The sequence below is a fragment of the Vulpes vulpes genome, chromosome 11 (assembly GCF_048418805.1).
Source record: "Vulpes vulpes isolate BD-2025 chromosome 11, VulVul3, whole genome shotgun sequence".
Taxonomy (NCBI): Eukaryota; Metazoa; Chordata; class Mammalia; order Carnivora; family Canidae; genus Vulpes; species Vulpes vulpes.
In genome coordinates this window covers 17,652,842-17,678,888 of record NC_132790.1, presented here as the reverse complement: position 1 = coordinate 17,678,888, position 26,047 = coordinate 17,652,842, and the positions used below count along the sequence as shown (strand labels likewise).

General features: G+C 47.3%; 1 protein-coding gene across 10 annotated transcripts in view; it reads right to left on the bottom strand.

Annotated features, from left to right (window-relative positions):
- The window catches only part of TRIM66 (tripartite motif containing 66), a 60,339-nt gene that overhangs the window by 18,915 nt on the left and 15,377 nt on the right, over positions 1–26,047 (bottom strand). For 3 of the 10 annotated variants that reach the window (XM_072725679.1, XM_072725680.1, XM_026008304.2), the window contains 9 exons: positions 16,339–16,442; positions 14,626–14,773; positions 13,665–13,797; positions 13,237–13,353; positions 11,878–11,992; positions 11,163–11,309; positions 8,964–9,081; positions 6,599–7,503; positions 5,055–5,216 (listed from right to left, as the gene is read on the bottom strand). In XM_072725679.1, coding sequence (XP_072581780.1) covers positions 5,055–5,216; positions 6,599–7,503; positions 8,964–9,081; positions 11,163–11,309; positions 11,878–11,992; positions 13,237–13,353; positions 13,665–13,797; positions 14,626–14,773; positions 16,339–16,442 — 1,949 coding nt within the window. Of the gene's footprint in view, positions 1–5,054; positions 5,217–6,598; positions 7,504–8,963; positions 9,082–11,162; positions 11,310–11,877; positions 11,993–13,236; positions 13,354–13,664; positions 13,798–14,625; positions 14,774–16,338; positions 16,443–22,252; positions 22,302–22,587; positions 22,622–22,841; positions 23,400–23,541; positions 23,677–26,047 lie in introns of those variants that run through there. The other 7 variants (XM_072725684.1, XM_026008307.2, XM_072725681.1 and 4 more) reach the window with 7 other exon arrangements.

Here is a 26,047-nt window from a genome sequence, read left to right as displayed (position 1 = left end):
CTGACTACCCTTATAAATGTACAGAGAACAAGGGAGCAATGACATCAAAAATGTGTCCTGGAAACACATTGAAGGCCTCCACTCTGGTTGAAGGAAACAGATAAGGAGACAAGGATTGAGGTAAACAGATTTGAGTGTTTCAATAACTGCACATCAGGTAAACTGGTTGAACAGTAGTAGATCTTCAAACAACCGAATCAGATACCCGAGGAAGTGATAGCTTTCCTAGCAAATGTGTTCCCACGTTGATCTTAAATAGCAAACTCGCTGCTCTTATTGACAACAGCAAATGCTCCCCCACCTCGATGGAAAGTTCTTGTACAAATTAACCATGTGCACATAACCATGATAATATATGCTAACTGACCAGAGTCAAATGGGAAAACTTTCATGGGTAGTGAAGAGAGAACTAGAGTGCCCAGTGCCCTGATGATTCAGGAAAGACAGAAAAAGCAAAGAGGATCCCAGAGTCTGAGATGGAAGGAAGAAGAAAGGAATAAGTGGATTCCAGTAACTTTGAAGTAAAAGCCAGAATGAGTGGAACCCTGAAAACCCAAGCCTTGGAGACGCAGGAGACGCAGGCCAGAGTTATTTTGGCCAGGGCAATGTAAGGAAATTTAAGGCCCAGGAGTCCTATTTTCTCATGAACCAGGAGACTTAGACAAAGATCCTGGATCTGGTCTGAGTGAAATCAGGCCAGAACAGAGGAAAGAGCCTTCCTAGAGGCTGTAAAATTCAGGGAGCCAGACCTGGGGAATACTTGGCTTGGTTCCTGAGGACAGAGCAGATCTCTGTACAGCTCTGTCATTGCTGACCAGAACACAGACATGCCCTAAGAAAGCCTCTCAAGGCCCTGGGAAGATTCTGAGCAAATTCTGCTGTTGAGGCCAGGCTATGAGGACATAATCATTGCTGGAGTCGAGAGTCACGATCTGGCCCACAGCTGTGGATCTGGAGACTGTGAAGGCAGGATGCCCAGCATTTCCTTACTTAAGCTAAGATTTAGGGTAGGAGTTTAAGCAAGATACTTCCCATCTCTGGGCTTTAATTTCCTCCTCCACAGGTTAATGTAAATCTGAGTTGTAAGAATCAAATTACAAGCTCAGGCATCAAAGGGCTTGGATAATGATGTAAATGCTCTTTCATGTGAGTCATTATCTCTTCCTCTTCTGCGTCATTCTCACTAATGTGGACCACAGGAATGCCTATGCTTAGACATCATTTACTAAAAATATATCTCAGACTCCTCTGAAGCTATAAGCATCCTGGTGGTCTCTCGGTGCTCTGTGGAGGATGTGGACATGTGAGCAGAAAAGAGGTCCCCCTTGCAGTTAAATTAGGGCTTCGACAGGCTCTCTGTGGTGCCTACAGCCTCGCCTCCACAAGAGTTTTGAGGAAGAGAGTGTGTGTGTTTTTCATCAGTTGACTTGTTCAGAAGTACAAAATGAAGCCATCAAACTGTTTTCCAGTTTCACTTAGGATGTAAGACATCCTGTTGTAGTGCTGCAACCGTGGTCTCTCTTCAGAGTGGCTAAGCCAAGATTAGGCAACTGTGAGGGACAGACAGACGTCAAAAATTCATTCCAAACACCCTGCTGGATGTAGGGAAGGTAGTAGGGGAAGCTGCTTCTGAGACTGCAGAGCTCAAGCCCGTCCAAAAACTTTCCTATCTCACTTTCAGTTCAGTTAGCATCAACTTGAAAGTATATGTGCACAGCTGCTGTGCTATCACCAAAGTTCTCTCCATGGCGATGTAAGGTCAGTTGCAGCTCAGAGTGTGAGTGAGTCCCTGTGAAACGCAGAGAAGCACCTGATGCCACAGCTTCCTCTGGTCCATGGCCTTCACGTAGACCTTTGACTTCCCCGGTACTCAGTAGGCCGTCACAGGCTTAGGAGTGGGCTGGAGGCTAAAATATCTTTACCAGATAGAGATAACCAGAAGAGGCTGGGTTTTAAGCCCTCTCCCCGGCAGGGCCTCAGGCTACTCCAATGATTGTAAAGAGGAAAATCCAGCAAGTGAAAGGCCAGATGGAGTCTTGCTTCTCCCACTGCAGAGCACAAGGAGAGGCGATCTAACCTAGCCCCTGAACATGAGCAGGGTCAAGAACCCGTGCTCTGGTCCTAACTTTGCCAATGCTCTGCTGTATAGCTCTTAGGTGGTCACTTAACCTCTCTGTGTCTCAGTTTCCACATCTTTCAAAAGGGAATAAGAAAGTGGCCTCCTCATAGTACTTCTAGGATAAACAGAGATAAAATGGAATAATCCATGTAAAAACCTATAGAAACAGGTAGAAAAATACTACACAAAGTGTTATCATTCAATGATAAATTGCTCAAAACGTTGTTCAGTGTCCTTAATCTTCACACCCTCATCATGCCCAATCCCAGCTTCAAGGCATTGAGAAAGCCCTGTTTCTTATTTCAGTAGCTTTGTGTATAATCAGTACCTCTCTTAGTCAAGAAGACCCAAAGGATCCTCTGAGCCAGGATGGCAACACTGGGGTTCCTTTTTAGGGGAGTCCAAGCCAGGAATAAGCCTATAAAACATCAGGGAAAGGCCAGGCCACCTGCCCCTCTGAACTTCTGCATTAGCCCAGTTTAGTAAGGGCCAGGGCCAGCTCAAAATGAGAAGATAAGAGTTCCTGGGACCTTCACTAGCCCCACTGCCAACCTGTAGCCACACAGTAGGGCAGCATGCCCCTGATGCTTAGAGAGCCCTGTAGGCCACCTGCACAGGCAGCACAGACTTCATGCCTGCACATGGATCACCTCCTTTCCTTTGTAATGTGTGTAGGAACAGAATCAAGACCTGTGAAACAAGCAGTGGCATTTTCTGTAGCGCTTCTTACTACCACTTGAGCACTGGCAATCCCCATGGTGCCTTCTGAACTACTGACATCTAGAGCTAGCTGCTTTCTGGTCACCTTCTTATGTAGCTTCCACAGGAGACCACCAACAATTCAAATTTAACTTTTTCCTCCCCCCAAATAGGCCCTTCTTCCCACGCTCCCATCTCTATGAATGGCAACCCAGTGGGCAAGACAGACCTGGGTGTCAAGCCAAAGGACCTTCTCTCCATCGCTTCCCATTACCAATCAGACTCCAAGTCCAAAAACTCCTGTGATCTGATCTCTTGAAGTCCATGCTTCTTCCTTAAACCCAGTGTTACTGATTCCATTCAACCACTCCTGATTCTCGTCTGTACTATTTTGGTCTCCCTTCCTACAGCTGAAGTGACCTTTCTAAAATTGAATTCAAACCGTGTCCCTCCCTGCTAGAAATCCTTCATTTGCTCCTCACAACCCCCAAGACCAAATGCTAAACTCTGGAACATCGTTTACAAGGCTTTCCAAGCACCCTGGCTCCATTCCCTAGTACACCTCATGTTCCTACCATGCCAAGTTATCTGAAACCCCTCTAAGGGCCCCAGGCTTTCTCTCACTTTTGGACCCTCTTACTAGCCATTCCCTTTGATTATTCGTTCTAGCCCTCTTCATCATCCCTCTTCACTAGCCTAACTACTTCAAATCTCTGCTTAAAATCAGGTCCCCTGGGAAGTCCTCTGTGAGGGGTTCTTCTAGGTTACCCGCTCCTTCTCTGCACCCCAATGACTATCCCAGCACTTTATCACATCTGTTGTCATTGCTTATTTAACTGTCTCTCCCACTAGACCATAGGCTCTAATGTCACACTGTTATTTGCTGATATGTGCCTGACACCTAGCAAAACACCTGGCACACACTAGGATATGAGTATATATTTTTTGAACATTGAGTGAGTAAATAACTGGATGGATGGAATAAGTAAGTAGCCTAAGTATAAAAAGTTAAACCCCCTGAGAGCCACAAAGGGCCTACTTATAGCATCTCTAGGGCCTCTAGACCAAATGGCTTTCAACAGGGCCAGATGGGCCCAGCACAGACCAAAATCCACTAATACCAGAGGCCTAGCCAGACTTTAAGAGCCACCAGGGATTTCCAAGTTACCATTTCATTTTTGCCATCCCTACTTTTCTGAAGTCTCTTCTCAAGTATCACTGGGATAGATTGATCTAAGATATGTGGCAATGGTGCTAGGGGAAGCATGGTGAGGGGCAGATAAACAAAAGAGCTGCAGAACCAGGGATGCAGAGCCAGAGCCATGTGCAGAGCTGAGTGTGCAGGCTGGGGGGCATCAAACAGCTGACACAGCTTCAAGTACAGGGCTGATAGGAGGCGCCCAACAGCCTGAGGGTACCAAGCCAGAGAAGGCAACAGGACAGTGGGACAGGGCCAAGGGATACAGAAAGGGCATAACACATCAGTGAGGTTCCAGCTAGGAGGATGACAGAGATAAGGGTGAAGGGCAGGGATAATGGGAGCACAGCCAAGGAGTTGTGGCATTCTGAGCTGTTGCCAAGTAAATTAATATTTCTAGCAAGCAAGTGCATTGGTGGACAGGAAAGGCTCCAGTAGCTTCTCTTCAAGAGCTCTCAGTATCCTTAGCCACTCAGCTACCTTTGAGGGACATTCCTGCAGGCTGTTCACCCAACAAACCCCACTGATTCAAATTCTAAAACCAATCACCTTTGGATTGTGCAGTCACATAAAATATTTTCCCCATTTTTGTTGCAGAGAAAAAACAGTTGGTCTTTGGATTCTGACAAATTTCATTTGAAATAACCCTCAGCCCTTTCATCCACTAGCTATAGGGCCCTGGACCTCAGTTTCCTTGGCTAGAAAGTGGGGACAGCCACCTCACAAAACCGCAACGCCCCATGCACCATGCTAGGTGCAGTGCAAGTGTGTAATAAATTGGCTTCTTTCCCTTCTACTTTCCCCTTCCATTCTAAATGAAGGCCAATCGGTCCCATATTCAGTGGGAATGGGAATTGGGCATGAAGCAGGACCTAGGTTGCTGACTCATTAGGATAAAAGACATGAGTCAGGGCTGTGTAATATCCAGGGATGGAACAGGGACACTCCGCCCCCCCACCAGTCATCCTCATCCGGTTCCCTGGGGTCTTGGCTGGCAGTGGGTCCCACATGGCCATGGAAAGCAGGCTCCATTAGTACCTTTCTCACCACACTTGGAGAGGAGTGCGGGATGGTGCTGTCTGGTGGGGGGACACCAGGAGGGGTTTCCTCCCCAGACGCCTGGGGCAAGTTAGCAGCAGTATTCTTGTCAAGTGGGAGAGGCGGCTTTGGACCTTCAGATGTGGGGTGCTCATCCGAAGCCTGAAGGAGAAAATAAGAACTTGGGTGGGTTTTATGGCAAAGAGCAGTAGCAGCAGCAAAGACGGATGCCCATCCTTCATTGCCCATTGTCACCAACTCCATACACATTGTGAACTGCTAGAAAATTTTTCAGAAAGGAAGATACTCTTATATAAATTCTTCAGGAAACTACATCCTAGTATGACAGTCTTAGGATAAAACCGAAACCAAGAATTCTGGGCTAACTGTCATATTCACCCTAGCAATCCTAACACTTCTGACATACATTTTGCCTGTGGGACTCAGTGAACCCTAGACCTTTCTCTGCCATCATCAGGATGATTTGCTATCTCCTCAAAGGAACTGAGCCTCAGAGGGAGACATTTGAAGCATGATCTGACACTGTCAGTGCTAAAGCACAAATGTGAGGCCTTATATTTTATAATAAAGTTAAAGTCCATAAAGGTGCTTTGAAGATATAAATGTGATTACAGATTTAAAGGAGACACCACTGGGGGGAAAGGTGAGAAAGGATAGGGAGAAGGGGCTAGGATGAGAAACTCTGGAAAAAAAAGAAAGGCACGAGTTACAGATGAAGACATGGAATGCAGCAAAGATCCCAGAGGTACAATCTGTACCTCCTCAATTGGCTCTTAGCTGAGAGAAGAGAGGAGCAGCACTCATCACCCCTCCAGGGAGAAAACAAGGCCTCTCCTGTGGAATTACAGTCAGCAGACCCAGATCGAAGTCTTGGTTCTGTCACTCAATGTTTTATGACCTCTAGGCAAAGTGCCTGCCCTCCCAGACCCCCAAATCTGTGCCTATAAATAACAGATGACATAGCCTAATCTAATACTATTGATAGGATAAATACTATATATAGTATATATAAAACATACCTAGCTTAGGAGGTTTGAAGCAAAATTTAAGTCTATAGCTGTGTGGTGTTATAAAGATGTTACCCACTAGCATCTAATGTATACCTTTGCTCCACTCCTTAAGCTCTCCCCTCCCATCTAAGATTCATAAGTTCCCAGCAAGGGAAGTGAGAGGTTACATAGATAACAGGCAGCCTCCCTTCTGTCCTGGCAGTGGCAGGAGTCTAACACAGCTCAGAAGGTTCTATTGATGGACAAGGTCCCTAGTGTCATCTAGAAGGACATGGCTAAGCCAGGCCACTCTGGAGAGTATGGAGCCAGATCCCTGTTGGGACAAAGTACTGTGATTTCTGGAGCTTTCCTGAGATGGGCAGTGGAACCCAGAAGAACTTGAAATGTGAGTTCTGAGTTCAAGGCCACCCTCCTGTGCCTCCCTTGTGGCTGGGGGAGGGTGGGGAGTAGCTTTGTTTGCTGAGTGGTCCCAGGACAGGGAGAACATATGCCCTGAGCCACCGCGAGGCTCACCTGTGCAGCATCCTCTTGGCTCTGGGACTGGACGGGTGCTGGCTGCCTCACAATGTAGTTGATCTGCCCCACAATGGTTTGCTGAAGGTGCTGAGGAGATTTGGTCTGATTCAGCTGTAGGCTGGGCTGTTGAGCCTGAAGAAGAAGCTCCAGGTCCTTCTGCATCTCCTCCAGCTCAAATTTGTGGTGCATTATATCCATGTTCTGGGAACAGGCAGGCCCAGGAGGGCTCCCATGCTGACTAGAAGCTGGATGCTGGGATGGAGGTAGAGGTGGCAGTGGCTGCTGCTGGGGTGGGGGTGGCGGAGGTGGCGGAGGTGGCAGTTGCTGCTGTGGCTGCTGCTGAAAGTGGCTGAGCTTCAGCTTCTGGTGGTGGCCAAACTGGACTTGGATAGAGGGTGTCTGTAAGGTGGGCTGGGCATGGGCTCCTTGCTGAACATCCTGCGGGGGCACAATGCATACTGGCTGGGAAGTCGGCTGTTGCCCCAGCCGTTGGGATGTGTTCTCCTGCTCCACGGGGGGCTGGGTTTCCAGCCAGGGCTGCATCAGCTTTGGTGGCTGCGGATTGCAAGCCAGCTCCTTCTCCCTGGGCAGGAGAGTAGAGCACTGCAGAGAGCCTAGCTGTTGGGGTGCCATCTCTGAGTGCTGCCTAAAGCTGTGGGCTGAGTGTATGCTGGGTGGGGGGACCTGGCCTTTGAGGGAAGGCGAGGCTGGGGAGCAGTGGGAGCAGCACACAGATGAAGAACACAGTGCTGGAGACTGGAACTTATGTGAGGGGTGGCTAAGAGTCTCTTGCTGAGCCACTGGGGACTGGTGGCTTTGATAAAAGGATGATGGTCCCTGTAAGCCTCCATAAGCAGGAGTGTCTGCCCGGGACAGCTGTCCACCTTCAGTAGTTATACAGCCTGAAAATTCAGAAGAGAGAGTGTTTTCCAAAGGTATCTGCAGCTGTTCCCCACTTCCTGCTCCTGGGACCAAAGGACACCATGCAATAAACCTTTACCAGGTGTGTTACGATTAGCAATTCAACTCCTGACTGGGAAATCCCACCCCTGATCTCCAAGATTCAGTCTAGAACGCTGAACCAGCAATAGAACTCGCATGGACCTTTGGGGACCAGAGACATTTGAGAAATTAGCTCAGCTTTCTCCAGATGCTTAGTCCTCACTGTTTGTATCCCACTAGAGAAATCATAGGCTCCTTTAAATAGTACCCACTGCTTTCAAACACAGACTCAGACCAAAAAAAAAAAATCAACATTGGGTGTGGGGAGGTAGCATGCTGGAGTGTCACAAAGGAAAGAGAGCCGGCCCTGGGATAAATGACCAAGTCTCCAAACATATGTGTGAGGCGTTGTGTTTTGGACCAGGAGGATGTAAGGAGTAAGGGAGCTCCAACATCAGGTCAGGGGCAATACTAGCACTGTCCTGAGGTCTCCAGACCCTGGCCTATGAGTAGACAATATCTATCCCTAGCTCAGTCTCACAGCTTCTTCAGCTGCTTGTTTTGATGAGGCTTACTGAGGGAAAGACTCAGCAGCTCGAGAGCCAGAGGTGTGTTCTGTTCACCTAAGTCCCTCAGTGGCCAGCATGGGGTGCTGACCCCCAGCAGGGGCCCACCAAAAGTCTATTGAATTAAATTAAAGGGAAAAGGGGAGCAAAACCTCAACCTAAATTTTATTCTTCACTCTGTCAAGTTCAAAAAGCTTTCCTAGACCTTAACAACACAGACCAAGGCAGCAGTTGGTCATTAGCTTAACAAACCTACATGGGGCCATCAACACAGGCACAGCCACAAGTTGTCTACACTCCACCTGAAGACTGAACACCAGGAAATCACTGCAGCAGGGTAGCTCAGGAATTATGTGCTTGCATCTGAGCTTCGGGCAGAGAAGAGATGTTGACACTGCCCCTCTGCCTCCCTCCCCACTCCACACCCCAATGCTGATATCCATTTTGTGCCTACACACACGAATACCCTTGTAGGACCACAGAGACACAGATTCACCTGCACTGCCATCCAGCATTCTGGAGAGCAGGGCCTCTATCTTGTTTCCTCTCCAGCAATGAAACCAAGGTAACAGGGCATTCATGCAGAATGGAAAGCTCAGATTTCAACTGGTCCTGTTACAAAAGTCCTGTGTTGCCATTGCTATTTAAGTTGTCCCCTCCTTCCGAACCCCCCGCCCCCCACACATGCATGCACACACATACACACACACACACAGGAATGACTCCATGACCACTGGGAGTCTCAGGGGGTGTTTTCTCTTGGGCATATGCTGACCCACCCAGTGAGCTAAGCAGACACGCTTTATTCATTTTTTGCAATTATGTAAAAGCCCACAGGGTGGGCTCTGGCTCACCAAGGGAAGCCAGCTGCTTGGTCCAGAAGTTAGGCTCCCAGGTGAATCTGATACTCCAGGGGGAGCCAGGATCTGTGTTACAGTTTGCCTCCAGCAATCGCTGCATCTGAAACACAATCTGATAACAGCACCAAAGGTCATTTCTTTGGGCATCTTGCACCTGAATGACAACTCCCTCTCCCTCACTCTTCAGGCAGGTTGAAGGGCTCAGAGCCACGGGTCTTTAGCCTCAGGTCCCTCATATGTTCATTTCTTTGCACCTTGGTAGCTTCACATCCTTTCCCCTGCTCTTGCCCCTCCTCCCACCAGGTGATCCCCTTCCTCTTAGCCAGGTTTAGACCCTTATCTTTTTGGGGCCTTGAATGGTCTATAATTCTCAGGCTATCACCTGGCAGCCCTCTCAGGAGTTCCATTCATTCTACCAAAACCTTAGTGTAAAAGCCTACGGTGGTAGACATTCTCAGAACTCCCCACTTCCGTCCTTCTGCCCACATGTAAAACTGCCCTTGTCATCCACCACTCTCTTCCTCCCTCATCAGTTGCATCCATCTCCTATCATGAACTCTCCCTTGTATCTAGGACTTTGGCAAGCATCCAACTCACCCTGCCATCAGCCTAGTTTACCAATGTCCTGGTCACCATCTTGGCCTCTCCTTCCTGCATCTCCTTAGTGTCAATCACCTTCATCTCCCTTTCCAGTTCAGGTACCATACCCAGACCTTTGCTTCATCTAGAGACCTTCGTCTGCAACGACTGCCCCCAGCTCCAACTAGCTCTTGCTCTTTCTGAGTGCACTCTCCAGCCTTACAGAACTCCCCAAGCCCCCTGGGGCCTGATGAGCTGTAACAGTATCACTAGGGCCTAAGCCCCTCTGTCTCACCGTGGTCTGGTAGCCTAAAGTCAATCCAGCCATCCCGAAGCCATTTTATCTGGAGTTGCTTCAGTGATCACTAACCTTGGGGGCACCATTCTTTTTCTTATCACTTCTTTTCTCCCTGGCTTCCTCCTCTTCCACTGTCCTTGACGACTAAAGTCCTCACTTCTCTTCTCAATTCCACTTACCTAGTGCCTAGCTCTCTTATCACCTCCTACTTCAGTGAATAAAAGGAATCCAAAAGACAAACTGCTGCAAAATGGTACGCTGCCTACCTCCAAACATCATATGGAGACCTTCCTGTCCTCCCTCCTCAGAGCAAGTACCTTTTACGTGTAGGGTCAGCTAGTTCACTCTCCATCCTACATCTCTATGCCTTCTCAGTATGCTCACTCCACCACATATCTCTATCATCAACCTCTTCTCCCAAATTAACTTGTGCAAATGTCTTCCATACTTAAAATCAATCTCCCAATTCTGTTTTCTTCTCAAGCTACCTCATTTCCCTTCTTTTCACTTCTGTTTCTACTTCCTCCCCTCCTCCCCTCATTCTAGATTTTCACCCTCCCATTTTGCTGGAATTTCTTTCAAAATATCACCAGGGACCTCCTGATTCCCAGATCTCAAGAATTCTCTTCACTGCTCATCCTCTTTCACCTAGATAGCAATGATAAAATTGATCACTTGATATTTGAAACTGCTAATTTCTGTGTACCACCCCCTCCTACTTTTCCTGCAATCCATCTTGGACTGTGCTTCTCACCCTCCTTCATTCTTCTTCCTCTGTCTATGTTGAGAATTATAGTATTTTCCTCAGTCTCAGATGTCTTCTTCTTCCTTCCACAAACTCTTCCTAGGTGATACCACCAATACCTCAGTGACTCCCCCTCTCTATCTCCAACCCTGACTTTCCTTCTGACTTCCAGACCTATTAATTGATAGAAATTTTAGACATCTCCTTTGCGATGCCCTACAGGCACCTTAGATTCAACATATCACAATATAAACCCCACTAACTTCTTTCAAAATTCTTGCTCCTTCTCCTAGTCTTCACCATCCTCACAAACCCAATACCTCAACATCATACTCCTTCCCTCCAACCCCATTTAAAACCAAACAAGTGTCTCTGGGATGTCTAGAACACTGCTAATGGCCAGGCTCATGTCTGAATCCATGACCTAACACAGAACTACAGAATTTCCCACCTGACTTGCCCAGAGGAAAGCAAGACCCTTTCAGCACCTGTCCTTGGCACGTGGGGTTTGGTAGAAGATACTTTTCACTTACTAACCCCAAAGCAGTGATTGATGAGTTGGAGCTCTTACCAGCTCTTTGCTGAACAGGAAAGGGACACTGGTCTTGCTGCAGACAGCCCAGTTGATGAAGTTCTGCACATGCTCAAACTGACGGTTGAGAACCATGATGCTCTGTAACTGCTGTTCCAGCTTCCGCTTTCTCTCATTAGTAATACCCTGAGTATGGACAGAGAAGGAAGAGTCCCTCTTCCTGTTCTTGGACTTGATGCCACCTGTTTGGGGAGTCTGGTGGCCCGTGTATCAGTGTGAACCCTTATGGGGTCAGAGGAGACTGAGCCCCCAAGAGGATGACAGAACAACAGAGTGCTGCCATGGGTGGCAGAGACACAGGGAGGGAGGGAGAAGGTGGGTGGATTTTATAGTGCAAACAGGGAATGGGTGATAAATGAATGAGGACACAAACAAATGTCTAGATCTCTCAGGCATAACTTGTTTCATGACCCTCTCTTCTAAGGCTATAAGCCTGCACAGTCCAGGAAGGCAATTGCCTTAAAGCCATATAGCATTGATAGGAGTTTGAACTGACTTTCTAGCCCTTAAGGAGCCATACTCCCCAAAATAGACTGGACATTTTAGGATACAGGGAACTGTAGAAAGCTAAGGAAACTACATATCTTAATTCCAGCTCAGGCAGCTCTGAATGCTAGGACTAGTTTGATATGTGCCTGGTTTTTTACTTAGAGAGAACACTGACCCATCGTGTGATTCATTTGTCCATATATACCTCCAACTCCTCTATGAGCCCGTTGGCCTGTTTGTTCAGCTCATTCATCAGAACCATCTTGGCCATCTTGATCTGGTTTTCCACCTTCCTGTGTTGATGCTTCACCTCAAAAATCCTATAAACAGAAGGGGACAGAACATGGTGAACCCCTCCCTCCAGGTCCATGAGGCCCTAGACACAGCAAATATAACAGCCAACAACTTAGAGGCTGTCTATGAATATCAGGGCCCAGTAGGCACCAAAAACAAAAAAAATGAGAACCTTCCTCCACCCCTCTAACCTTTGGACAACCCAGCCCACTTGATCTAAATGGGCCTAAAGCTTAGCCAGGTTTTCTCTAGAGAAACGTCAGGTCCATAATCAGGGCAACCTAGCAGCTCACCAGTTACACAGCACTGGAAGTAGCACAGAGAGTGAGTCATGTAATCTGTTCTCTTAGAAAGGTGGATATCCCCTAAACAATGCCAGGCAATAAAAAGAGCATGGGTAGAGACAGAAAGTGGACTAGTGGTTGCCAAGGGCTGGGGATACTGGGGAGAATGGGGGATGACTACTAATGTGTATTGGGTTTCTTTTGGGAATGATAAAAGTGTTCTAAGAGTAGACAATAATAATGATTTACACAACTCTATGAATATATTGAAAATTACTGAATTGTACATTTTAAAAGGGCAAGGTTATGGTATATAAATTATACCTCAGTAAAGTTTTTTAAAAATGGGTTTTGAAGTCACACAGACCTAACTTCCAAATCCAGCTGAGTCACTGACCAGCTGTGTGATCTTAGACAAGTCACTTAACCTCTCTGAATCTCAGTTTCCTCATCAGTACAATGGAGATAAGCCAACTCAAAGAACTATAAGAATTGAACAAAATAATGCATATAGATGCCTAACCCAGTGCCTGCCACATGATGAGTTCTTAATACCTACTAATTTCTCTTCCCACGTTAAATATCAATGATCCCATATCATTTGTAGACTTATATGGAAGACACTGGGACAGCAGTATAAAAGGCAGATTGCCACTGACTTACTGCATCCTCATGATAAACCCATGATCTGCTTTATGCCCCCGGTCTCAAGCACCTACCTCTGGCCATGCTGTGGCCATCTTCAGAAGGTATGTGCTTAGGCCCAAACTCACACTGATTATCCTGACCTAGCTTGGTACCATCTACCAAGTGATGACCCAAAACCCTTTCACTGGCCACAAGATTTCTAAGTTCCAGGACATATGCCTACATCTGCTTAAAACCAGTGTTTTTCATAAGTACTATATCTGATAGCCTGTTATCAGGATCCAGGATGTCAGTAAACACAGCATCTCGAGCATTGGCAAGGGGCTAGTCTGTGTTACCTGTCCTCAATTTGCTTTGCAGATGTCTGTAGAGTAGATTTCTTATGAGCCACCTGTGTAGTCACACTTTCTAGAAGCATCCTCTGGTTTTGCAAAACTTCTTCAAGATGTCTGCACCTAAAGGAGGAAGCAGAGAATAACCTGAGGAGGGCTCTGTCTTCTTTTGAGCAAGCCAGTCAAGCAAGAACACCCACAGTGTATTTTCTCAGCCAGGCCCAAGGAAGATAGGATTATATATAGGAAAGGTGCAGTCTTGGCCCTTCAGACCTCCAGAGAAGCCCCACAGCGGGAGCAGAGGAAAATCTCCAGCCTCAGGGCCCCAGACTGGCGTGGGCAGAGAGAGGATTTTGACACACTGGGAGCCCAGAGCTAGCAAAGCGGGGTCCAGAGCCCACCCCAGCACCCTGTGAGCAGTCACCCAGCCCCACCTGTGTTCTTTGTGTTCCACCATGAGGCAGCTATGGCACGTGAGCACATCACAGGTCTCGCAGAATAGCTTGAGCACTTCCTGTGTGTGTAGAGGACAGTACAAGGCGAAGTCCCCAGAACCACTGCTCACTCCTGTCAGAGAAGAGAGAGAAGGTGGACTTCTCTTGCTCAGGAAGACTCTCAGCTAAGCTCCACTGAGCAGCCCTCAGCCCTCAATGGACACAGGGGAGACACAGGGCTTGGAGGAAAGGTAGTACAGATAGAAGAGGCCTTTCTCTGGACCACTGAGGCTTAAGGAGAACAAGGAAGAACACGAGCTTAGCCTGGCTAGATTTGTCCAGCTGTCCAGAAATCACACACTGCCTGCCCAAGGCTAAGGAGGGTGCTTGCTGCTGTAGCACATGGATTTCCTACAGAGTGCTGAATCCTCTAAAATTCAACCTAAACCTCTTCATTAACCAGGATGCTGTTGGCAGGGGGACGGGGGCTCCAGGCCAGATCACATGGATCATTCACTCTGGTTCCTATGGGTGTGACAAAGGTTAACCCCCTCCCATAGTTCAAGTTGGGGGCAAAGACTGTCAACAGATTGTCATTTAAAAGAAGTGGCACTGGATGGACACAGAGATGAGCCTTAATCTAGGTTAATTAGGCAAGTAAGTAACTAGAAGCCAGGCATGATTACTCTAATTAGAGGTGAAGGTAGGGAACTCAGCTAGCTCTCATGATAATTCACAACTACTCCTCCCTGCACAACTGGCTCACACTCATGCCTCCCCCCAAGCACCGCAATAAGGGAGAGCCTGGCATGAACTGTTTTTTCCTGCAGGAAAGGCTCTGAGACCACCCAACCCTCACCCCCAGTAGGGAAACAAGGTCAGAAAGAGTTGCTTTCCAGAACTTTGAGGGTCCAGCTCCACTTTGGTGCACATGAGCTAGTGAGGATGGCAGGAGAGGTACCTGGTGGTCCCTTGTGGGCCCGGGGAAAGAGTGGGCCCCCAGGGGCGGGGCCATGCCGGTGCTCCTCTGTGCATGAGCTGCACAGCCAGCGGTTGCAGTAGGTGCACAGGATGTGCGCTGCCCTCTTCTCCTTGCACTCGGAGCAGTTCTGAAAGTACAAAGGTCTGGAGTTACTGATAATGTCCTCCTTTGGAGCTGCCTCTATAGGAGATCCTATAGGGTGTTCCCTGTAGGGCCATTAATTCTGGGGAGCCACCTGGGAGTGACACATGGTGGCTTACAAAGGAAAGCGTCCTTTGTGACTAAAACAGTAGCGACTGGGTGACAGGCACTGATGGGGGCACTTGATGGGATGAGCACTGGGTGTTATATGTTGGCAAATCGAACTCCAATAAAAATATATTAAATAAATAAATAAATAAATAAATAAATAAATAAATAAATAAATAAATAAAACAGTAGTGACCTCAAGGACTATTCCCCCAAGTCCCATGCTACAGATGAGGACACCCAAATGAGTAAGGCAAAGGCATGTTCCCCAGGCCCATACAGCCCTCACAGGGTGGTCAACATTCAGAGGGTGATCCTGTGATAAAAGGCCACACCAGGTGCTAAGGAAGGAGAGGGGGACTTCCAGGGGCTCAGCCGAGGAGATGCCAGGAAAAATTTCACAAGGAGGTGACTTCTGATTGGATGTAGAATGACAAGTAGGGAGTGAAATGGGAGAGCACGGGCAAAAGCCGAAAAGTCAGTATGCCTGAAGAAAGGGAGAAGCCACAGATATGGGAGGATATACAGCCAAGAAAGGACAAGTCCAGACCAATCCTCAGAGCCGTGCTTCCTTGCTGGGCCCAAGGAAACCTAGCCCTCTCCTGGTCCAAACGTTCATTCACTCGGTCAGCAAAAATCTTGCAGGGCTAATGTAAAAACATGAGTAAAAAAGGAGATTTGGAAAAAGTTGGTTTGTCTGTGCCTGAATATCACAGGCCATGAAAATGATGTGGATTCTGACAGCATTGTTCTCTTACTGGCATCTGACAAACCCACAGTGGGGGTTGGGGGGGGGAGAGAAACACACGTTTTAGTAATTAAACTATGAATTCCTTGAGAGTAGAGAACATGGGTATCTCTCTCCCTAGCATCCAACAGATGGCCCAGCATGTGCCAGACATTCAATAAGAATTAGACACAGGATTGGGTAAATACATTGGCCAAATGGATCAAATGCAGTGGCACCTCTCAGAGTACCCCAGAGAAGAGAGGAACGGAGGTGCTAGTCAGAAAGTGATTCAGAAACTCAGGAAAAGGGTATTAGTTGCTAAATACAAGCAAGACCAATGAACCCATTTAGTTCACGCTGGTTTATATGTTTCAACTCAGGGGGAGAAAAAAGTACTGATATTTTCCAGTAAAAGATATAAGAAAGATACCTTCATTTTACTTTCCCCAATTCAAATATTTTGATACTTTTTGGATAGAAGGGCAGAAGAATGGGTGGATGGATGGGTGGATGAACAGATGGACGGATGAATGGACGGGTGGGTAGGTCAGTGGATGGATAGGTGGGTGGATGGGTGGGTGGGTGGATAGATGATTAGGCAAATTGATGAAGGAGTAACAAGTCAGGTGAAGTGATGGGTGAACAGGTGAACTTATGGACAGGGGTCCCACAGATCTCTGAAAAGGATCAGGTGTTTCTTTGTCCTAACTTACCCTGGCCATCTTGGATCGCCCTGTAGAGAAGCACTGCAGAAAAAAATGTTGATTTACATCCCTGGTAAGATACACTCGCTTACACCCAGGACAGGAGATGAGCTCTGGGAGGGGGACAAAAAAACAGAGTCAGGGCAACATGGCAGATTATACAAAAGGCCTAGACATGAGACTTCCTAATACACAACACCAAGGTACATGTCAATAGCACTTGTGTCAAAATGAACTACGTCTGATGTCATGGCCTGCACTTTTCATCTAGGTACTCTGGACAGAACTATCCCAGTGGGAGCCAGCCCTACAGACCTACTCACATCTGGTCTGGTCCTACCTTCCTGCCCTCCTCACAAGCCATGCCATCAAAGGCCCAACCCTGTTATGGTTCTGATAACTGGGTGCCTTCTTGCTGCTCCCACTCCTCATTCCCAGGGTCTGAGAGCCCAGTTCCTGCTACCAGATAAGATCCAGGGGGTGAGTTTAGCCCAGTGCACAGATTCAGTAGAACTAAGGTTATCACACAGCAAAACTATTTTAAAGACCTCAAAGCTAGAGCTTCAAGCAAACTCTCCCCAGAGAAAGCAAAACCTCCCTGCCTGCTCATCTAGGAGGTATTTTTCTCTTACTACCGCCAATACCAGTCTGCCCATGGGACTCAACTTTTTCTGGGCCTTCTCCATCTATCCATGTTGCATCCCCTGCACATGTCTCACATGTGAACATGACCACATTGTCTTACCCTTTCCCGAGAGAAATGTAACAGTCTCCAATACTTTCCTTAGCCTAGGAGGTTCCTGAACAACATAAGCATCATGAGACTGCCACCTTGAAGACTCTAGTGCTCTTCAGGCCCACCCCAAGAGCAGGAAGCCCACTGGATGCAGGAAAATGAGGCTGCCTGTGCACAAGCATAAGAGCCACCTGCAAAGTGGTGGCTATGGCAATGAATGCAGCACTACCAACACAATCTTCTCAGCCTCATATCATCGAAATGATACAATGGCAGTTGCAGCCAGACCAGTCACAGTCTAAATACCAGGTTTACCACCCAGTGACCCGGGTTGGGCAAGTCTCTTAATCTCACTATGCTCCTCCAGTTTCTTCATATGTAAAATAGGAAAGGAAAATAAGAGTTGCCATGAGGTTTCAATTAAATAATACTTGAGAAAGCACCTGATCCCCCACGAATGTTGACTTTGAATTCAAAAGATTTCTCATAGCTCATTCACAGCAAGGCAACGATCTCAATTATCAGCTCTCCCAGCTGATGGAAGTCAGAGAGTCTGAGAGGTAGAGTGAGAACATGGCCACAAGTTCTTCTGCCCCTGCATCCATGCTCTCGCATTCCTAACCATTAAAAGGTGGAGTCTATTCTCCACCCTCGGAAGCTAGGCTGTTTTCATGACCTGCTCTGGCCAACAGAGTGCAGCAGAAGTGACAATGAACAAGTTCCAAGCCTAGACCTCAAGTGGCTTTGTAGGATTCCGCTCTGCTCTCAGAACTCTAAGATCACCACATGAACAACCCCAAGTTACATTGCTGGAAGATGAAAGGCCATGCAGATCGATGCCTCATTGTCTCAGGGGCTCACTAGAAGCCATCATAAACCAGTTAGCCCCAGCTAACACCCTAGCTGAACACAGCTCACAGGAGTGAGCACAGCTAAGGTTAGCCAAGCCCAGCCAAGCCTAGCCAAGCCCTGAAGAACCACCCAGAGAGTCCCAGTCCAAATTGCTGACCTATAGAATCATCAATAAAATACAATTTTTTTAAACTACTAAGTCTTGAGTGTCTTATAATGCAGCAAAAGCTAACTGATCTATCTCGGAAAAATCAAAATCCACAACATCATGCAAAGTAATAATTCAATACTCTTTCTCCCCTCCCCCTGCCAAGTCCCCCATTGAAGAAACCCTCCCCCAGCCTTCACAGAGCCATGGATCTGCAATCTCCTAAATATTTTCCTGCCTGTCAAACACAGTGGCCAGAGGTGAAGAAGAATGCTCTTCACAGGTGTCACCATCCAGGGGACTGTCCCTCTCTTCCACTTCACTCATCCTGGAGAGACCCTCTCATCTATCCCCAGGTCAGAAATGCTTCTCTAATTGTTGAAAATGATTTCCACAAGGCTTCTAAGCCCCTAGCAACAGATGCCCAAACATTAGTCTCATTATCATCATGAAAAAAGAGAAATAACTGAGGAGATCAGACAAGGCCTCATAGGACATCCTCTACTATTCCTGGCCTTAAATGCCAAAGTTATCATCTTCAGCCTTACATCTCCTTCCAAGCTGGCCTTACCTCTCTTTAGTCTCACCTTCAGCCTCACACACCCTGTGTCCTTGCCAGGGCAAATATCTCTGCTGTCTTCTGAATACCGAACCTCTGTTTGTGAAAGTGCTGTCCCCTCTCCTGAAGTACTCTCACTCCCCTCCTTTTCAACTCCTATTCATCCTTTCAAACCTGTTTAAATGTTCTACCTTGGAGAAGCAGGGTTGATTTCCCTCAGGATGAGTTAATTATTCCCTCTTCTGGGTCCCAACACACCCCGAACATCCTTCTAGTATGACAAATATCACATTGCATTTTAACTATCTGTTCATATGCCTGCATACAAAAATAATCCACGATTGGCACTAAAGGATGTTGCATAATTTTTAGCAGATTGGACAATTAAATTTCTTTGGGTTTGGGTATCCCATGCATATTCCTTGCACTCACAGCCACTGAACAGTAGTAAGAAGTCACCTGGAAGTTTTCAGTGTGATGAGAAAAAAATGATAAAGGATGATAAAAGAATCAGGTATGATCCAGAGCAGAGGTATGGTGCTTGGGAAAGGCTGTGAATTGGGAAATGTGGGTTCCAGGTCCAGGGATGGCACTATCTGTGTAACCTTAGATAAGTGACCCCTTCCCTCTGAACCTTATTTTCTAGATCCTTAAAATGAGGGAAATAAGGAATAGTAGGGAAGTGTTAATTATCCAACCCTCTTCCTCTGCCTCCTGCACCCAAGCTTCAGAAATATTCCCCTGATCAAGACTGGATGGGGCAGATAGCCAGTAACTTGCCTCTCTCACCTTTGCCAGCAAGTTAGGGGACAGCTTTATGGCCTAGAGGAGGTCTCCATCTAAAAACTCATCCCATCTGAAGAAGGGGTGCTGTGGCAGACAACAGAAATGGAAAACCTCAGCAATCTCACAAGCAGGTCCGAGGGAGGCCGTGGGGTGCAGAGCAGACACAGAAGACATGTGCTCTCTTTGGGTCACAATATATGTTTTGTTTTTAAGATTTATTTATTAGAGAGAGAGAGAGAGTGAGTGAAAGAGAGTGTACAAGCGGGAGAGACAGAGAAAGGAGAGAGAGTCTCAAGTAGACACCATGCTGAGCACGGAGCCCGATGCGGTGCTCAATCTCAGGGTCCTGAGATCATGACCTATGCAGAAACCAAGAGTAGGATGCTTAACTTACTGCACTACCCAGGTGCCTTGGGTCACAACATCTTTGTCCAGAAATTCTCATCTTCACTCAGAAGGTCCCTAGCCCAAATCAAGCTGTGTCAACCTTGAACTTCTATTCCAAGAGGGTTCCCCCATTCTTCAATGTGAAAACCAAAACAAAGTTTCATTTTATTTATTTTTTTGCTTTTTAGTAGACTCCATGCCCAGTATGGAGCCCAATGCCAGGCTTGAACTCACAACCTCAAGATCAAGACCTGAGCTGAGATCAAGAGTCAGACACTCAACTGACTAAGGCACCCAGGCACACCCAAAGTTTTATTTTAGACAACTGAAATATATGAACCCATAGGGCTGCAGATGTATATACAAAATAACCAAACATATGCTTATAATACTTAACATTTAATATTTAATACCTAGTTATTAATATATATTTAAGTCACATGTTATATAAAATATTTAGATACATTTTTTTGTATTTGGATTATTCAAGTAATAGCCTTAAGTTTTTATTTCATACACAGGAATACCAATTCTGAGCAATGTAGATCCAGGACCCAAAGGTCACACACGATCATCCCTAGGGGAAATGGGGCTTTTGCTTCCTGAATGAAGAAGTCACAGGTACCAGAGGTTCTCCTGGGGACCTATGAGCCTGGGAGAGAAGCTCTGAAACGTCTAAGGTGTTCAATCCACCTGTCATAAGAGTGAGCACTTTGGTCCCTAGGAGGCATGGGGCAAATTATTCTCTTAACACCACTCCCTGCACCAGACCTTTATGCATGTTATCTCATTGAATCATCAAATTACCTCTACGAGGCAAGCATTATCCCCATTTGATAGCTGGGGAGACTGAGGCTCCAAGAAGTTGCCCCTGGCAAAGATCATACAAAACAGAGGCAGAGCTATGATTGGAATCCAAGTCTCTCTGCCTCTAAAATCCAGCCCTTTCCATTATGCTATACCTAATTCAAGTGTAAACAAGGTAATTTTGTTTTAATTAATTAGATAATTTTATTATAAGTAGAATATTCCATAATAATGATCAGACTCTAATGATGCCCTGAACCCAGCTTTGGATTAGGGGAATCCAGAAGGAAGAGGCTGGGAGCTAGCCTCATTTGTGCTTCAAGTTTTAGGAAATATGATCTTTGAGGAAAGGCAGGTGAAGATGACTTTTTCTGTCCAGTAATATATCTGGGGATAGTTTCATATTGTAGAGCTAGTGGTTCTCAAACTTTGTTACATATTTGAATCCTATGGGGCACTTTAAACATCCTGATGTCCACTCCATATCAATTAAATCAAAGTTTTAGGAGGTGGAATCCAGGCATAAATATTTGTTAAAATTCCCCAGGTGAGGGCAGCCCCGGTGGCTCAGCGGTTTAGCGCCGCCTTCAGCCCAGGGCCTGATCCTGGAGACCCAGGATCGAGTACCACATTGGGCTCCTTGCATGGAGCCTGCCTCTCTCTCTCTCTCTCTCTCTCTCTCTCATGAATAAAATCTTAAAAAAAAAAAAAAATTCCCCAGGTGATTACAATATGCAACCATGTTTGAGAACCAGCACCTTGGAGAGAGCATCTCCTGCCCCTGTGCCTGAGCCTGATAGCTCTTTCCCTGTACCACACAGCTGAAAAGGGCAGAATCACCTAGTTTTAAAGAGGGTCCACAAAGTTAGGAATGCATACTGAATGCAGCTATGATGTATCTCCCCTCTGGCAGGGAAGAGAAGAGGACAGATCCCCAGCAGACAGCAGGGTGTTCTGATACCTAGGTACCCTGGGGATTGGTGGTAAGCTGGAGGACACATCCTGCCTCCCCTAACTCCCAGCTCCACTGCAGGACCCATGAGCTAAGGGTGGATCCTTAGGGTGCTGCTTGAGCTTTGGCACTATAACCACCGCTACTGGAGTCTAGAGTGTGCTGAGCTCAGGCCTTAGTGAGGCAGCAAGGGAGGGAGAGTCAAGACTGGGTGGTCCACCCTTCAGACATGAACAGCAACGCCAAGGCAACCTGGGGACCAGGAGGCTAGGGTGGGAAAGAAATCCCAAGGAAGTCTCAAGAAAGCCAGCATTGGGTCAGCTCAGCCCACCAGGTAGGGACACATAAACCACCGGTGCATAAGCCTGGAGTCCAGGGCTACGCAGCCCCCTGGGGTTAAGAAGCCCTTCATTCTACAGCTCTTGTCCATGGCTCCAAGGAACGTTATAGCTGGGGCCCGAGCTCTGACTCCCACAGAGCAGTGGCATCCTCTGAAGCAGCTTGATGCTCCTCTGCCAGCTATCACCTGTAAAACCAAAGCTGAACAGACCTAGCTTCCTGCATGTAGCCAATTCCCTCACCATACAGATTGTGACGTGGAAGCCCAGGGAGAGGGAGGGACTTAGCTGAAAACCACAGAGCCCTAATAAAATACAGGTGCTACCTTGAACCACTGAGCAGTCCCTGATTACCTACCTCTGTATCCACAAGTAAGACATTTTACCTCCTTAGCCTCTGTCAGTCACTAGACAAGAAGGAAAAAACAAACAAACAAACCTGGCATGTTGACCATCCTCACTACCCATTCCTGCCCTCCCACCCAAGGGCAGCCCCAGGGTACTAGGCATCTGGTAACCCCCCCCCAACACACAAGCCCCTGCAGCCTTCCTCTAGCCCATAACTCAAAGCAGCACCCCACCACCAACAACAACACATTGCACCCACTTCCAAGATGCCTAGTCCCTGATAGAAAGACAGACTTTGATACTAAGGGGAATGCTGCTCCTGCCCCTGGCTGCCAGTACGCTTACCTGTGGCCCTGCTGCCCCGTGATTAGAGCAACACCTGGGAGAGAAGTCAGATGAGCGACAGGTGAGACCACCACGGGTCCCAGAGGATGGTGCTTACCAAGTGCCCAGGAATACCCCCCACTGCGTGCTGCAGCCGGCTGGGCTGCAGGGCCTAACCCTTGGGGAACTGGGTCCTGGGTAGGGTAAGGGGAGCACCCTGGGTCCTCTCCTTTCTCTGATACATCCTCAGCCAGGGCTGCATTTCTCCAGCTCACCTGAGACGCTCCTGCAAGAAAAGGTTGGTTGACTCCTCCTGTTCCTGTTTATCTTGAAGGCTCTGCAGCAATTTCCCAAACTGAACAGCAAGAGGGAGACCTCAAAGAGGCGACTCTCTTCCTAGCTGCATCTCCTTCCTAATCCTCTGGGTGCCTTGGAATAGAAGCTCAGAAGGAAGAAAACGAGATTTTCAACTTTCAGGAACTAGCTCTGCCGCCCTCTGCACAGCTCAGGAGGCCATCACTCTCAGCCTTTTAGGACTCGATCCAAAAATCCTTCAGCCCTCCATGTTCCCCAAAATGACAGTGCTCATGTATGGCTGGAATCTGCCCCGATCCGGCAGCTCATTTAAATAGAGCTCATCACAACAACAGTGTTGGTGGAGAAGTGAGTAGCTGCAGGGCCCTGGGGACCCCCTGTTTATACGTAGGAAGAATGATGCAATCTGGGTATCAAAATAGCAATCCAGAACGGAATAACAGGCTCACGCAGCAGCAGTGCCTGCACAACCAGAGCTCAAGTTGACACACTCTGTCAGCCCCACACTGCTGCAGCACGCAGATGCCAGGCACACGCTCTCACCGCATCATTTTAAAAATCAGCAGGAGCCCGAGATATCCCTCCATGCCCCCGGCACTGAAGGAGGGTGTGGGGGGGGAACCTTCGACAGACATTAAAATCTATCTCCTACATACTCACCTGCTCCTGCCACTTCACCTGAAGTCCTTATCCTGTGACGTCACAGTCAGTTGCCATAGTGACCAATTGTCCGTCACAAGTGGAGGATTAGGACTTCAGATGGGGAAGACACACATTTATGATGCACAAAGGTCCTGGGAGGTACCCCTTGGCAGCTAACTCTACCCCTCCCCCGCCCCCCAGGGAGATACAGTCGAACACAAGCAGGGGGAGAAAAGGCAAGGAAAAGCAGAGTTGAGTTGAAGGGAAGACAGTAGGATGGGGCAAAACTACAAGTGCAAGATAATGGTAAAAGCACAGAGCACAGGGAAATTGTAAAAGCACGGATGGGGAGCAGCAGGGTATAATAGACTTGGAAAGACTGGCAGGAGAGTCAGCTCCTGAAGGGCCCTGAATACTAAGCTAAGGAGCTTGACCTATATCCTGAAATCAAAGGCTCTGGAGAGGGACAGAGCTGGGCTTTATGATTATCTTCATGAACTGGAGACTGGAGTCCGGGAGAAGGCTTGTCCAGTTTAGCAGTAATGGAATCCCCAACAAGGGTAGCAATGGAAATGGACAGAAGAGTTGTTTCAAAGAGAACTGATAGGGCATGACCAAAATAGGATGTGGGAGGGAGTGGTGGTGTATGAAGAAAAAGTTAAATGGAGGGGCTGTCAGGACCAGAGGTAAGAGGGAAGAGAGGGTGGTTGCCAAATCCCATCTTACATGTGTCCTACTTTCTCTAACACCCATAGCCTCTTTAGGTTCTGCTTTGCTGGACCTGTGATTCACAAATCTGGAGGGTTTGTTAGAAATCCTGAATCTATCAAATCCTAATCTCTTGGGAATGGGTATAGGACCAAGAATCTATATTTTTAGCAAGTTACCCAAGTGATTCTTAGGCATTCAGACCAGCACTGGCTCAAGGACCAGTAAGCTGGAACCAGTGGCCAAGACAATTATAGTAACCTCCTAGCAGGGCTCTTTACATCCAGTCTTGTCTCCTCCAATCATTCTTCTCACTAGCCAGAATAACTCTGTAAAAATACATATTTGATTGTATTCCATTGGCCAAAAATATCCAATGTCTCCCCACTGCCTACAGAAAAGCCTGAATTGGTCATGACCCTTCACAGTGTGTTCCCAAATTTCCCTTCCAGACTTCCCACTTCCTGCCTTCAAACAATCCTATATTGTAGCCAAAAATTAACTCCATCCTCTTCCTCCTGCCCTTTCTTCCATATGCCTCAGCCTAACACTATTCCCTACCTATAGTTCCCTTCTGTATTTGTCTGGCCCTGCTTGGTTCCTACACAGATATTCCTGCCTGATGCCATTCATAGGTTCAAAACTATCCAATTTCCCCAGGCAGAGTCTAAACCAGGGGTTGGAAAACCACAGCCTGCCCGTTTTTGTAAATAAAATTTTTGTGTAACACAGTCACGTCCATCAATTCCCATATTATCTGTGCTGCAGTGGCGGTGCTGAGTAGTGGTAACAGAGGCTGTAAGACCCACAAAGCCAAAAATATTAACTACCTAGACCTTTACAAAGTTTGCTGGCCCCTGGCCTAAAGCAATGGCTACTCCACTTGTTCTAGCCTCATCCTTTGGGGTTCAATCCTAGTAATGAGGATCCTGCTTACTTCCAAGTCAACTCCCATCCATCTGTGCTCTAGCTGGTCACACTTGAGCCAACCTCCAGTTTGGGATCGGATGTTTCAGACAAGCAAAGGGTATTCCAGGAGGAGGCAACATCAAAACTATAGGATTATAGATGTCAAGTTGTGAGACCTCTAGGGGAAAGACTGGTAAAGCTGATTCATGGAGAGGAGTAACAGAGATGAGGCTCTAAAATTAGTTTGGGGCAGCCCGAGTGGCTCAGCGGTTTAGTGTCACCTTTGGCCCAGGGTGTGATCCTGGAGGCCAGGGATCAATTCCCACGTCAGGCTACCTGCATGGAGTCTGTTTCTCCCTCTGCCTGTGTCTCTGCCTCTGTGTGTGTGTGTGTGTGTGTGTGTGTGTGTATGTCTCACGAATAAATAAATAAAATCTTTAAAAAAGAAAAAATAAAATTAGTTTGGAGTCAGATTGGGAAGGGCCTTGAAGGCCTAAGTTTCTGTTCTGAATGGTAAGCAATTGAGAGCCTCTAAGGTAGCTAGAACTGTAGGCCCACCACAGAAGAGAAAGATCAGGGCTGAAGTTAGAGGATTCAGGAGCATAATGTACAGAGGCAAGAGGTAAAGTGAGGTCAGGCAAGGAGATCTGGAGAGTGTGGGACAGGGCCAGGTGGCCCATCAGAAGCCAAGTCAGAAATCGAGCATGAGAGCAAGGTGATAGGCTGAGGCAGGTGATGATCCACAGCTTTCAGAGCCCATGTTCCTAGGACCACCCGACTGTGAAACAAGCTTTTGGTACCAAGAAAGAACCTGGCGCGGAATGCAGAAGATACAGTTAAGGATGAATCTAGGCTCATCTCATCTGATACACTGGCACCTCTATTTTTTTTACATCAAATCTCAAGA